Source organism: Haliaeetus leucocephalus, unplaced genomic scaffold (genome assembly GCF_000737465.1).
Source record: "Haliaeetus leucocephalus isolate CR32 unplaced genomic scaffold, Haliaeetus_leucocephalus-4.0 Scaffold206, whole genome shotgun sequence".
NCBI lineage: Eukaryota > Metazoa > Chordata > Aves > Accipitriformes > Accipitridae > Haliaeetus > Haliaeetus leucocephalus.
Window position 1 is genome coordinate 6,114,542 of NW_010972642.1, and position 15,870 is coordinate 6,130,411.

A 15,870-nucleotide genomic window follows, 5' to 3' on the forward strand; every position below is an offset into this window, starting at 1 on the left:
TGTTGGCTTCCTGTAATTTGGCTGCTGAGCTGCTCTCCAAGTTTTGGATCAAAATTCAGCCTTGAGTTGAAAGTGCAAGGAAATGAGCTTAAACATCACAAAAGAAGAAAACCAGAGCTGAAGTGTTCAGGATGGGCTCAAGATAGTGTTCACTGACCTGCAAATCCTCTTTTAACTACACAGGCCTTACACTAGTTTGTGTGCATACTGGACAGACTTTGGTATAGACATATGAAAATGAGTAATTTAGTGAAAGAATTGGCATTATAATCCAAAGTCAGGGTCAAAAAGACAGAATTAGTCACATTTATTTATGGTACAAGTTCTTTATATTAGTTTAACTAAAAAAAAAAAAGCATTCTGTAATATAGGAGTAAAATTAAGAAGTTGAAAAGAGAAATAGGAAGGAATGAGAAAAAAGGGTTATAGGGAATGATGAATTATAGCATGAAAACAAGAGATAAAAACTGCCAGCGAAGGGATTAAGAAAGGCAAGACATCACCAGAGCTGGGAGAAAGGAAGATTATTTCAGTAGTTGAATTATAGCTAGATTGACAGTCTCTGTAGACACTTTATCAGACAAGCTGTTATTAAACCCTTTCGATTCTGTATTCCAAAACTCCTGGAAATACACACTGTTAAGACTTCTGAAATCACTCTGTGTGTGTGCATAAACATGGGTGTATTGCATCCAGCACATGGGGTCCAAATCTCAATTTAGGTATCCAGGTAAGATGGTAAGCAGAAAAAAATTATTGGCAGAACATACTGTAACAGAAAGTAAGGACATTGTATACATTTACATAAAGTGACTCATAAAAATGTGCCAATTAAAATATAAATGATTAGTATAATGAAAAAAAGATTTAAGAACCCTATGACTACATTAAGTTATAAAGGGCAGCTAAAATTTGTTAATGAGTAAAACATGGCAAAAGTGGTATCTTGCAGTTTGATTTCCCCTGAGTGTGTAGATGGGTGGCCTCAAATACAGATAAAAGAACAGATGAAATTCCATAAATATTAAACAGCAATGATGCAAAAAATCATTGACTCCTCCTATCAGCTGAAGAGTGGATCTTTGCTATCTGTTTTCACCACTTACAGAATGGTTTCCCAATGTTTTGGTGTGGCACATCAGTAAGACCTGCATGAACAGTTTAGGCCCTTTTTCAGAGCTTCAGACCACAAACTCACCTGCTCCTGGGTCATCTTCTGCAGCTCTTTCTCCCAAGCTGCCCGGTCATCATCCAGGTGGTAGGAAGCAGGTGGGGTGAGTCCACGCAGAATCAGGGGGTCACGGTCATGGCAGAGGGCTGTCAGATGTCCAATGTACAACTTCAACTTGCTGCGATTCTGATCAAGTTCTAAGAGGGGCTGAATTATCTGAAATATGAGAACAGAGACAGTGAGGAACAGCCTGAGACCCAAGCAGTGGTGAAGGCAAAGATTAACCTCTAAGTTAGAACCTTGTTCAGCTTCATACTGGAAGAAACCTGAACACCCTCTCCCCCCCAGTACTCCTATGCCATAACCCAGCAACCATCCAGGTGAAGCAGAACAAAACCAAGTACACTGGGGGACGGGGATGTGGTGATCATAGCTGTCTGATTAATATAGGAAATAATGACAATATGGGTGAAAAATGAAACAGTATTAAATGGAATGCATTAACTTTACTGATTATCCAGCAGTGCTTCAGTCAACTGTATCAGCTCCCTGCTTTAAGGAAAATTAGTTTTTCTGATAAAAGGTGTCTGTCCACAACTAAGGCAATGACAATGTAGATTTTAAAATGTTTGGCCAAACATTTCAGTGTAACTCAAGTATGCAGTAAACATGTTCTATAGAGAAAAGTTTCAAATGATGCTAAAATGTTTGTTTCTAAGATGAACGTCTCTCTGCTGTAGAAACTGGATAGAGTCCCATCTTAACCAGAAAGTTAAGATATAGTTTTCTATGATCTTTTCTATAGTTAAGATATAGTTTCTATAGTTTTGAAAAGGCAATGACTTTCATTTATTATACAAGACGGACTCTATACAATAGACTAAAAAACTAAAATCAAAGGACTTTAATAAGTGCTATTTTATGTCATTGTACTTTACCCAATCTGAATCTAATCCTTGTTCCTCAATGCAATCCAAACCGGAGTCATCCAGTTCCCATAAAAAGTATTTGAAGAGCTATTTTTCATTTGTTTTACTAAAATATAGAGCTCAAGTGCATAGCTACATACAGGGAATGCCTCAGATGCCCTCCCACAAGAATACGGCTTCATATTGTTCTAGGTGTTTGTGGGCATATATTCAAAACTGCAGTAATACAAAACTCTAAAGTTTGCAGCTGATGGAAAACCAAAGAAGAATTGGGCTTAGTGCCTCCACTCCATAAAATGAGATGCTGAAGCTACAGGCACTGATGTGCACCAGCTAGGAGAGCTAAAAAGCCTTGCCACGATACTGGCAACTTGTCTGTGTGTTCCCAGGCAGGGGCTGCACCTGCTGTTTGTTAGCAGGCCAGGGATATCTTTTCAATAGGACACCTCTGACCCCGCTAATGAATAAGGAGCGAGATAATCTCCGAGTCAACAGGAACAGGGTGCTGGCACTACTTTCAACAAAGACTCTGGCTTTGACCCCTTTTAATAAGGCTGTCAGGGCTCACTTATTTTGCTTCTAACACTGTTCTACATGGATTAATTTCTGTAGAGTGAGAGGATCTGAGAGCCATGGCTAAGCAGTAACTAATGGCAGGCTCCTTGTCCTGCAGAGCATAGCTGCACTCAGCAGCCTATGCCAGAACATCAGGGTGGCAGCAGCTACGAAAAGCCACAGCAACACGGCAGCCGTGGCAGAGGAGTCAGACAAGAAACCTGCAGAGAGAATGAGCTCCTGTGCTTCATTAAAACCCCTACTGCTATGTGCAGCCTTGGGGCAACATCTGTTCACAGATATAAACACACATATAAGAATAATGGTTTGATGTATCACAACAGCAAACTGCAGCAGGACAGAATAGGAAAGGATATTTTAGTAGCATCGACGCAGTTACATTTCACTTCCATCACCAAGCACAACTGTATTTAGCCAATTATATCCATCAGCTTTTGTTGTTTGCTAAATTTGTGCCATTTACCCCAATTTCTTATAATGTGGGTTACCTAGATTATGATCTAAAAGTGTACTGCCTGTGCAAGTGAAAAAACCCTGATGCTTCTAATTTAACTGATGTCTTTCCCACCTTTCTTACTATTTGGTTTGCCCACAGAGGGTAGAGTGATGGAATATCAATCACATCTTAAAATAATGCTGTTTTATAAAAATGTGAAAATTTACTAGTCAATGTCTAATAACTAGCTGTCCAATCAACGTAGTAGCTGCCTAGTATTCTTTTCAGATACTGCAGTCTATTGAACATCTATCAGATGTGCAGATTTCAGTCTGAAAAGAAATCGACTTGCCAACCTTCACCGCTATTCTTTGTGAACAGGAACCTTCACTGATAAAGAGAAAGCAGAGTCGTGTAGCAAGTAGCAATGGAAGATTTTCATACAACAGACAAATTTGATTACTCGTGGACAAGTCCCCTTTCGGAGCACATTCCTCCTGTACCCTTCCCCCTTACCTCAAGCTGGAAACAGGCCAAATGAGGCGTGTGAAAGTTCTTAACTAGCAGCCCTCCCAAAGCTGTTCACAGAGCAATCATTCCTCTCACTTGGGATCCATTAAACCCTGCCAGTCAAGTAGGAAATGCCCTTATATCTGCGTTCCTGCCATATCTAATTTGAACTAGCCACTTAGCAAGAGGCACTGTGCTTCCCACACAGCAGAGCTGCCACTGCCTTATCTCAAGAGGGTGTAAGAGCATTTGCTAAGTGGAAAGGCAGGGCAGTGCTGGATTCATAAACCACATCGTGTTCTCATGATCAGCTCAGAGCTATAGAGCTTTCTAGGAAAAGAACGGGTAAACAGACCAAACCCAGGAATATCTTCTAAAGCAGCCCTGATTCATTAATTGCCCTGATAGGTCTAGGCCATCCTCATCAATGCATGGAATGAAGCCTGCTTAATGTACCCTCAAGTTCAGAATATTCTTAATGGTCAGCTAAGTTTGACAACGTGTTTCACTAAAAAAGGCAATCACTACAACTCTGAAGCGGAAACATGAAATGCCTGACAAATCTCTGATACAAACCCAAACCATCTCTACCAACTGATAAAGACATTTGGGAACATATTTCAAAACAAATTCAACTTGGAAACAACACGTTCAGGTTTTCTGAGATTTCGCAGATTTTTTTTTATCTTTGAGCATGACAAATGTGAATCTAATTGTGGTTTTGCAAGTCATTGGCAAAAAAATTGCTTTAGAATGAAATTATTACTGCTTCTTTAGTGGTAGTCCTGCTGCTACTGTACAACAGTCAGCTGAAATATGAACAACTGTATTTAAAAGTTCTTTTATGATAAGAGTCTGCATTTAAATATGGATATATATGCTGCACAGATAAGAAAAGGTAGTTGTAACTGAATGTGGCTGGAGAGACCTATCTTAAGGTTTGGTCACTTTTACTGTGAAACATGAATACACCTCCCATACAGAGACTGTGGTGTCTAAAAGTTTGTATGAGCAGTGTCTGATGTAAATGTGCAAAACCACGTAGCTGGTTATATGAAAAAGAAAACCAGTGAATGGGTGGTATAAGTGCAGCAGTGTCAATTCGAGACAAATGCGATATTGACTATCCATAGATGTCTGTCGAAAAAAGTATGGTTTTAATCAATGTGTAATAGGACTCATTCACCACAACCACCAGCTTTAAATTCTGAGTTCTCCAGGCAGAAGGGCTAATGACCTGGTCACCTTTCTCCCTGCTAACACTCCCTTCTTCTCGGAAGGAAGCAACCACTTTTCTTTTGCAGAACCAAGTAATTAACTTTACTTAGTTAATTTCAGAGAATACAATCTAAATTTCTACTTAGCAATAAATCTGCAGCTCCCATTTTGAAGAAAGTCTTATATGCACCCCTAAAAGCTTGTCTGTTTTTCCAGCTACATCAGTTGATCTTGTAAAAGTTATCTCCTTACACACCTTGCCTTACTCATCAGAATCATGCATCAACATGCATGTTGATTGTGGACTGACAGCAGTAATCTTTTACAGATATATGCCTATGATTTCTCTGAGCAAGCAAAAAAAATAAAGGAGAAAACAGTATCTTCTTGAAACAGCAATGCCAATACATAGCGCCATATGTACACTTGGCACTGGCATGACTGCTGTCATACTCCCCTATTAGCTTGACTACCCTGCTTGCACGTATGCTGCATTTATATATATTCACTACAGAATGCTAAAAGGCAGAGTAATGCAGATAAGTGGTGTTCATTTTGCAATCAAATAATTCAGTAGATTTTTCTCAACTTATGCATAAATCTTTAAATATTTGAGAAAAATCCCTGGAAAAACAGCTATATCAAGAAGAAAATAAAATAGAATTGACAAGTAATCTCAGGGTCAAAGTAAATAACATGAGATCAAAATGTCACTGTTTTTGTATCAAAAGTGTTACAAAAAAGCATAAATGGAATGAATCTGAATGTTTCCAAGGAATTAACTAATTTGAGAAATGCTCGAGCTTGCTAGCCTGGTCTATGGACCTTGAGTGTTCTTTGTAGAGCCTGCAAAGGCAGAAGAAGATAAGGAATTCTGAAAAGAAACCAACCAAAACCCCCAAACACCACCCAAGACCCCTCTCAAAACTTCAGACTGGACATAACAAATATGCTTGGAAAACAAGTTAAACAGAGGTAGCCCTTTATCTCCTATCAATCACATTTTTCATGTGAGCATGGGAAATTATTTTCAGCCTTGTTACATTCAGAGGCAACTATGCTATCGAACAAAACCTCCTTCCCAAACTACCATTACACAGGAGAAGATGGGCTCAAAGTCTGAGTAAATACATATGTTTGTTAAAAAGAAATTATTCCAAGGAGGACCTGACAAATCTAACAAAAGATGGAGTGGAGCACAGTGGGTCCTCAGATGCCTCCCTGTACCTAGGTTTTATTATAGATACTACCAGACAAGAAAATTTTGCCTATATAGCAAAATATCTTATATTGGGAGATATGGAAATAAAATAAGATCCCAAACGATATAGTCTGGAAGTATTTGCATGGCAAATTGAATTATGCCTTCTTGCTCAGATCATTTGTGTTTGTTTGGCAACAAACGCAAGGGTTCAACTGCAATCATCTTGTAACCATTGAATGCAATGGAGTTTTATGAGGCATGAATTTGGCTCAGAAAGTGCAAAGCTCTCCCAAATTCAGCACGATTTATCACTGATGTCTTCCCTTCATTATTTTAAATGGAAACAGAAGAAAGTTCTCAAAAAGACACAGCCTGACCTCAGTTCAGTTCAGCTCAGTTCACTGCTGCACAGAGATACTTGGTTTCTTCAGAAGACCACAACACAAAAGCTCAGGGACAGGCTCAATTTTCTTTAGATTTGTTTTAAAGACAAAAAAATGGATTTAAATCTAACCTTCATCATTTCCTCCTCATAAACCAAACCAAAACAAAACAACATGCGTGAGGAGTTGAAAGAGATTCTGGCTATTTTGACAGAGCTGTCTTAGTTCATTTCTGACAGAATCAATTAGGAAATCATTTTTATATAGCAAATTCTTTTTGAAATTTTTATACACCATGAGCAAATCCCATGGATTAATGATTTCCAGAGTTCACCCTCTTCACCTTGGGAAAAATCCAGAGCAGAAAAAAAGAACAGAGAAAACACAAAACAGGGAAAGTAGTTTTGTCATTAGTTCCCTCTGTTTAAATAAAATCTTTTCCCCATAACGTAGGTGAAGCAAAAAATTGCAGTGGGTTGGTAGGATTCCTAAAGCACTGAAAATGAGCAAGTAGTTAAAAAATATTTTTCTACATAACAAATCCAGAAGTGCTTTTTCATGACACTGGCAGCCCATTTTGCTTACGGGCTGTGGAGCAAAAGCTTGTGGGGAACTGTGTGTGGAATAGCAGGGACTACTGTAGATCAGAACTGAAATACACTGGCGGGACTGTGAGAAGCTTGTAACTGGACCACGGGTGGATATGAACATTCAGGAATAAGGTACCTCAGCACAGCTGAAGGGGGTGTCTACATACAGCTTCAATTTTACCCGTTTCGTCAATCCCTTACTTTCAAAAGCAAGAGCATTTGCCCAAACCCTCACCCCTAAATATAACTAACTGCACCATGCACACATTGCACCTCTTTCTTCTTTAACAGTCCATATGCCTCTTTCCTAGCTGAGGCAGAGGAGAGAAATCTGTGCCTTAATTACAAGATGAGATCAGAATATACAAATTGAAATGCTGTTTTATTTGTCTAAGTTTTCTTTTGTCTTCAAGATTTCTTGGGAACCCAGCAGCTTAGTTCTGGAGCAAAACAGGATCACCAAAATAGGGTGAGATCTGCAGAGAACCTAAAATCTTCCACTTCAATATATTAAAATCTCCTTCATTTGAGAATTTCATTCCTATAAGCTGTGTTAGTTATCAGGTTAAAATTTTTGAATAATATATTAAATTATAGAAAGCTGTGAAACTGGGTAGTCAGACTTATGATATTGACAATTAGAATATCATCAAGAAAAAAAAGTATTCCCACAGCAAGTGAAAATAGTTTAACTGTTTGCAGCTTGTACATGACACTGTGTATTTAAATAGCATCCTCCTGATCAAACTTTTGTAGGTGTAATTAGGCAAGTTTTGATTTCACAGAATCCATTAGATTTTATGCTGATTCCTTCTCTACAAGCACAAAGCAGCTTGAGAATAAGTAAGAACAACCTGCTTATATTTTTAATCCATTCAGGCTTTCTAGCACTTGTTATCTACACAACAGTGAACAAGAAAGCACACACATTCCTTGCTGTACTGTATTTTGTCTATTGCTTCTTCCTGTTACAAGGGATAAAAAGAAACAGTGGCTAATACGCTTTTGTTTGAAAGCAGAACATTGCAGCACATACACTGGGAGAGTGTGTCCATGGGAATGCTTATGTATCAGTGGCTGCATTTTTCTGTCTCTCTGCTGTCTGTTCCATTGCTAATGGAAAACAGAAGGTATTTCTTAAGTAGTCTACCAGAGAACACAATCAGTGCTTTTCCTGTTCAGATGAACTATAACCTCCCTGTCCACAGGTGATAGGAATCTTTGTCTCGTCCTTCTCTAACACTGGGTCTTCATTCTGCTGTTCCAGCTCTCTACCTGCTACGTGACACTTTCAAAGCAAAGCCACATGAAGCCACCAAACGCCTGGTTTATCCATCTTTAGGAGTTCTTTTTAGAGTTGTTTGCTCTACCTTCAAATGCAAAATCCTATTAATAAATACAGCTATTTATACAGATATACATATAGTAATTCTTATCTATATGTTGCATTAAACAATCAGATGTAGTTGGACTGCCTGCAGTGAGCTTACTATGAGCTGGAACTGTAAATCTTGACATCTCCATCAGTAATTATGAACTTTACCAGCCAGGAAAATATAGCGTCTAGGTTGGCTACATGCCCTTACCAGTTTTTATTTTATTCATATTTCTCTTGAGCTTATTTTCATAGTTAATCTGTTGGAAAGCAGGTTTGGGTTTGATTCTTTCTCTACTCTAATACTGTTCATGTCCCCTCTCCCTCAGTTTCCTTCCTCCTGACTGACAACTAAAAGGTGCTGGCAGCGACACCCCCAGCCTGGCTGCAGCTATTCCTCTTCTGTCTCTATCCTGCCTATGAGTGCCAGGGCTCAGCTCCCCTCTCCTTTATGTCACCAACAGCATACTCATAGTTTGCAGAAGCTTCTGGCCTTGCATGATTGCGTTCTGGGGTGTGGATGAGTGCTATAAGAAATCTAAATGGCAGAGTAATTGGGAAGTAGTACAGACTGTCACACAAGCGGTAAGCAACAGCCCTCCTGGAAGTGGCCAGAAACAAAAATGTTTGAGTACAGAATTCCTACTTGCTGCAAAGACCAAGCCACTAGTAGAAGATCATATTCAGCTGCAAAACAAAAAAGAAAATAAGACACAGACCTGGAATAATCTCATTTGGGAGAAATGAATGATGGCCTTTTTGCAATTGTTTTGCTGAAAAGCACAAATCTCTACAAAAAGAAACCAGCCATCTGTTTTGGATGTTTTAGAACATAAGTATCTACTTGTGCTCTTCTTTGATCTGTAAGAATAATAGGAAGACAGTGATACAATCCAGTTACACCTCTGTTGTGAGTGCTTAATTCAGCCCAGAGCTGCAGATTACAAAATTCCATCTGGAAATCTTAAGTCTTATCATTCTGGGATCAGAAAGAAGACGAGCAGTGTATCAAGATCAGTTCTTTTGTGCTCATAGATGTAACATTCTTGGACAGAGAATATATTTTTCAAACATAAAATAAGATAACAAAATAATAGAGTTTGCTAGCAAAAGAACTGTTCCCAGGAACAGGGAAAGGACCAAAAGCAGAAGTTATCATCATTTTAAGGACAGCATTCTTCTCTAGGCTGGCCCATCCCAGTATAACAGTACTTACTGGGTAAAAGATCACAGGCCAGTATGGGTATAGAATAAGAGAGAAGGTAGAAAGGCATGGTTTCCAAATTGGAATGGTAGAAGATTAATCCTAAAACAAAATATTAAGCATTACTTAAGTTGTTCACCATAACAGGATTGTTACTTACACTGAAGTGAGAAGGTCACTACAAAAAGCTCTCCATTATTCAGAGTTACTACAGCCAAAGGAAAAAAGGTTATTCTCTGAAAAAAGGCAAAGCTTGAAAAGGCTTGAAAAGAATAGATAATTATATGATAGCTAAAGCAGGATTTTGAATTGTGCTTCCTCAGAGCAGAAATTGTCAGTCCATGAACTCTTTGTGTCTCCTTGCTCGAACTTGACAGCACAGGAGTTTTTCAGTTTCATAATTAACCATGATGCCCACACAAGCAGGGCTTTAGAAAAGCAGGGATGGAAAGCAGGTCCTGTGATTAACCAGGACAATTGTATTCAAAGTGCTGTCCTCATAATGATTAATTAGTTACATCACCCTATTTGAGTGCATCACATTAGGGTTCTTACTAAAGGGTTGCCCTTCTGGAAAGTAGGAGTGAGGAGCCCTGGCTGACATTGATATGACAAAACAAATCTGGCATCTTATCTCTCAGTCAGGCCAAGTGACAATTTTTAAGTAAAGTAAGATTATTTCATGTAGCTGCCTTCATATTTTGCACAGGGTATGTCTCTCAGGCAAGCATAAAACTCATTTTTTTCAGTGTTTTTAAACATACGAATGAAGAACTGTAACAGACATATTATAATAGATTATTATATACTACACAATTAGTTTGTAGATTTTTAGAGAGTGGAAGAAATGACCCTTCAGAGGACAAAAGATGACAATGAAAAAGAAGAAGCAGCGGTCTAAAGAGCTTTGTTCAGCATGCTGGAGTAGCAGCTCCTTGAAATGTTTAACATGTGGGTTATTTTCCCTTTTTTGGGAAGAAATAGGATCTTGGAAGGAAAAATGAGAAGTATTAATAAATTGAGTCAAATACAAATCTAACAATTTTGGGAACAAATTCAAAATCATATCACTGTAACAACACTATTTTAGAATATTGTGTAATAATATTACCTAGCACTTATATAGCACTTTTCCCAAGCAGAACTTCCACTTTACAAAAACTTCAGCTCATTTTACAATTAAAGAATTTGAGACAGGGAGAAAGAGAACAAGTGAGTGGTTGGAGACGATGCCAGGAAAGAATTTATCTTCTGAATCGTGGTCTAGTACTGTGTCCAGTAAATTACTTTGTAATACGAGTCAGGCACGAAGGCTTCGTGGTTTTGACCATTCTGCATGATCTAACAACTAAAAAAACCATATTGAAAATAAATTTATTTAAAAGGCTTATGAGGTCACAGTGTAATAAGTGACAATACTGAGAACCTAAAAAAAGTGTGACAGTAGGATGAGCAGCTCTCTACCTGCTGCAAGCATAAAATCTGTCTTGTGGAGAGAAAGATCACATTTATGCAGTGAAGGAATGCCTGTGTAATCATTTGGAAATGGAACTCACCACGAGTAAGATATTTACTTTGCTAAAAGAAATCAGTATATTAACCCAAGCACCGAATAATGTAGAAAAAAATTAATATTCTTCTCAAACTTCCCAAAGTATAGACACTTTTAGTTCTGATCTCAGCGAAAACTTCATGGGGTTTGACAGCTGTGGCAAAGGTTAAATTAAGTCCTGAGATGTCCTGCCCTCAATGTCATTATTTCTATCCCTCTTAGTCTACCATCGTAATAGTCACAGTTCTTCACTGTTACCTTGCACCTACTTCTGCCACTTCTCTCTGAATGTGTTTGAATAGCTATGTATGCTGGCTGACTAGGTGCTCATTCGTTGTGCATTTCCTTTTAGCTCTAAAATGGAATAATAAATAACCCCTCCACAACAAAAAGGAAATTGTGAATGCTCATCCTGGGCATTCCTAGTGGTGAGACAAAATTGCTCCGCAGATACAAGTTAGAAACACATGGCTTACAACCTTGAGCATTCAGTTAGTTTTTGCCTATGTCTCCTAGTATCAACTTCTCTGCGAGATTTAACTGTTTCTATCATTCTTACTGTAATCATGTTTAATACCTCTGTCTTAATAAATGTAATACAGAAATGTCATTCAAGCTCCATTACCCTTTAATAATCAGAAATGGCTATTTAGAATGAGACTGGTTTTGGAAACACTATATTCATCAAAGATATCCTTTAGAATATTATAAGCTCTTGATTAAAAACTATAGCTAAAAAATTCAAACTGAATTCATTAAACATTCTTCATATTGATGACTTTCCCTCTATTTAAGTTGTTAGGTTTTAGTAGCTTTCGTCTACAGAAAAACTCTTGGCAAAGTCAAATTACAACATTAAAAAGGTAGCCTTTGGTACACAATGCATACTTGTAATCTGGTGATGTTGCAAATTATAATTTATACTGATTTTGACAAGAAGTCTAGGAAATTTACTTGAATTGATTGTTTTTCACTTCTTAAAAATGATTCAAATATTTTCCTGTTATGACTTACCCCGTTTCCACCACAGACATCACCTCTGAAATCTTAAGAGATGTATTAAATTATGCTAGTGTCTTCAGCAGTCAACTCACAATACTTACTGCTTCTGCGTTAAAATTTGTCAAACTCAAGTTTAGACATTAAAGAAAAATGTCACAAATAAGAGGCTTTTTGCCTTGCAATACTTTTACTGTAATAGGAACTTGCCAATATTTTCATCATCTTGAGAGATCCCCATTTTTATGCACTCCAGTTCAATGCTAGCTCTTTGACCATTCCACTGTTACTCTAATAAGCATAAAATTAATTTTCAGATTTTGTTCCTGGAATTCAAACACAGCAAACCCAAATGTTTTTCTCCTTAGCAGACATATCCATGACTTCAGGATTTGTTGGCAACCATTAATAGAAAATGCTTCCACAGAATGAGTTCAAAAAGCTTGTATAGTGACAGCATCTACTAGGCTCCAACTCCTGCTGCAAGCCAGAGCCACGGAAGATGGGAAGAAAAATGCTCTACAACAGCATGCATACTTAAAAACGCACATACAATATGTATAAATTACATACTAGGATAAGTCTCTTGGTTCTCAGAGTTTCAATTTTGCTCTTCCTCTGTTCTTGCCCTTAGCACTTTTATTCTGTTCTTGCTTTTCCCTGTGTCCTTTAATTTGTCTTTCACCCTTCCAAGTTTTTTGTGATCCCGTGCCCACTACACCCATTCAACAAAAGCAGTTCTCCTCATTTCTGATGGGCAGAGGTGACACAAGCAGCTTTCTGAACCGCACGCACACTTTCTCACATTGTAGGTAGCACGGCTGTGCTTCTCAAGAAAACTAGATGAATTGAGCAGCTTGGGAAGTTCACGTATGGAAGCTTTGCTGCTTCTTTCCCCCACATAGTACGTACCTGGTACATATTTACAAGATGATACATGCACATATCCTTTCATGTGTATTAGATATCATAAAGTGTAAATTCATATTATTTTTTATAAAAGTGAATAATAACTAATTAAGCCATTGGCCAGACCATTTTAGCATTTGAGAAAGATGAAGGGGCATCCTCATGAGAAAACACATTGGAATATGCTTGGGTATAGAGGAGGATAGAGCTTCATCGGGGGAATAAAAGGAGTCATAAGAAATTCAGACAGCAAGGCAACGAGCCTTGAGAAAAAGGCTAGGAAAGGCCATTTCTGGATGAAAGATAGTATTTACATTGAACTGTAAACTACCATTTTCTGAAACTACAGGAAGGGCGCATATGTTTAGAAACAGTGCCCCATTTCAAGGGAGCTATATCTGATCATGCTGTCATGTACAGAACTGGCATAATTAAATATTAAATTCAGTCAATTCCAGAATGCTGGAGGGGAAAAGACCTAAACGCCAAAACAAAAAATAAAATAATGTCGTTTGCTACTGTAAATATTTTGATGGTCTCCATTTTATCTTCAGTATTGACCAGAGATGAATACATCCTCAGACCTAAAGGAACTTCAAAAACCAAAGTTATAGCCAAGTCCTATGCTATTAGTCACATTTTTATCATTGTAATACATACATTTAATTTAACACAAGCAGGTTAGGAGCTCTGTGACTTACAACATCTTTCCTTTTACAAAGAGAATAAGGACTTTTTTTTTGAATGTATATGGAATATCATGGTAAAAACATGTACTTTGTTGGGAGTAACTAGCTTGGGAAGCATCAATCACCTTTATACTTTCCCTGGTGAGGTATGCAAGACAATCTTGAGGCTGACACGTTTCTCAGAGGAGATGCATGTAAGGCAAGGATGCTGGCTGCCTCATTGTTTTGACTAGGATATTCTGTAATATGCTTTCCTGTGGAAAATGCCTCAAGTACAAAGTAGAGAGATATGCTGTATTTAATGTGAACCACCCATTAATTTGGTAAACTAAGAGAAACCATACTCTCAGCACAGTTGCGTTCATAAATGTATCAGCAGATAGGAGAGGAAAAGAAAGATCTTGCTATCAGTATTTTCTACACAACCTCTATGTTTGCTCTAGAATGAAAATCAGAATTATTCCTACCTTCATAGTGAGTATTTTCTTCCTTTTCATAATTTACTTACCTGATCTTTCCTGTTTAATCGCTGTGCTTCAGCAGATCTTTACAAGCATTATCTCCAAAACTTTTAATATCACATTCTAACACACAACCATTGCAAGAGCGGTGATTCAAAAAGAATGTGAAATCAACAGCGAGTGTAAATTAATGAAGCACTTTATCAATTTTTCCAGTAAAGAGATTTTCTCAGTTCAAACCCCAAGGCATGAAATTCAAGTTTGACAATGCCACAGTTGGATTAAATTTTTCAGATGGTTGACTTGAAAAGAAGGATCTGATCTATACAGAGATCAGATCTCAGAGAGACATGTAAGTCTGCAGTTAATTGAGCAAGTGCAAAGAGATGAGAGGGTAGCTTATTCTTTCATGAATGTTTTACAAATCTAATATAGAGTAATAATTTTCAGAAATGTGAGGGTCCCAAATTTCCACAGAATTTTTCAGAAGAGTTTTCTTTCAAATAATTGATATGGAAAAATCAAATTCTGAGAAAAACTGCCAGGGAACTCATGTGAAGTATTTTTTCTTAAAAGGATAAGTGAAGAAAGAAAAAGTTTCATATAAATTTTTAAAAAACTGTCACCGCATCTCAATCTTTTAAAATACTTGTACTTCAAATAAATTTATTCTGCTTTAAAACTGATACTACAAGGCATAAATGAATCCTATGTACTGAAGCCTAATAATCGATATTTGACTTCTGTAGCTCTATATCAAGGCTCCTGGTCAGTAAAGGATATTTTCTTCTTTGCTAGAGAACAGGCATGAGGAGAAGGGCTCTGTCCTGTGTACTGCCTTCTCTTCTGGAAATGGGGGTTGTTGTGGAGACAATTTGACGGCAGAAAAGAGAAAATTGTGGACACAGACATAGAGAAACAAAATGTACTTTAAATGACAAATAGCTACCAATTTCTCCCCCATTGTTTTGAGAGAATGAGGGAGATGGAAGGGAGAGGGAAAGGTTAAGGGGATATTCCTCTTTGCCTTCAAATTTACAGAAAATTTATATTCCTAGTGCATATCAAGAATCATCTGTTCTGAGCTGATAAATAGCTGTGACTAGTCAGGTCGGCGTGCACGACAGCAATCTCGGCAGCAGATCTCAACATGCTTAAAACCTTCAGGAGGAACTTTATCTTCAGGAGGAACATTATCTCTGAACAAATTCTTTACTAACCAGAATTGAAAAAGCATACATAGATTTGGCTACAGTGCAAACTGCTTTGAAAAAGAATCTGACTGAAAACATTTCCTCCATGAAGTCAATGACAAATGATATGAGAGACATTTCCTGTTCTCTCATACGCATTAAGAGTTTGCTTTGCATAGAAACTCAATTACATGCCCTGGAAAGTTCTCCCCACAAGATCATGAAACAATGACATGATGATTAGAAAAAGAAAATCACAAACTACATATAAACACACAAGAAATACCCTCATGCAGAGACTACGCAAGCAAGGGGGAAGGAGCACAACCAGGTTTCACAAAGCACAGCGAGCGAGACGCGAGAGTGACTGTTGGAAATTTTTCTATTGGCAAGAAAAGTTGATTCTCACCGTTCTGAACAAAATGGCTGAACTAAGAGCATCTGACTGGTTATGCCCAAATACCCTCCTCC

General features: G+C 37.8%; 1 protein-coding gene across 1 annotated transcript in view; it reads right to left on the reverse strand.

The window, feature by feature from the left end:
* Positions 1 to 15,870, reverse strand: part of ERC1 (ELKS/RAB6-interacting/CAST family member 1) — a 294,179-nt gene that overhangs the window by 11,518 nt on the left and 266,791 nt on the right. Inside the window, exon 18 of the mRNA XM_010566193.1 lies at positions 1,199 to 1,387. Within this exon, the coding sequence (XP_010564495.1) occupies positions 1,199 to 1,387 (189 nt within the window). The remainder of the gene's footprint in view (positions 1 to 1,198; positions 1,388 to 15,870) is intronic.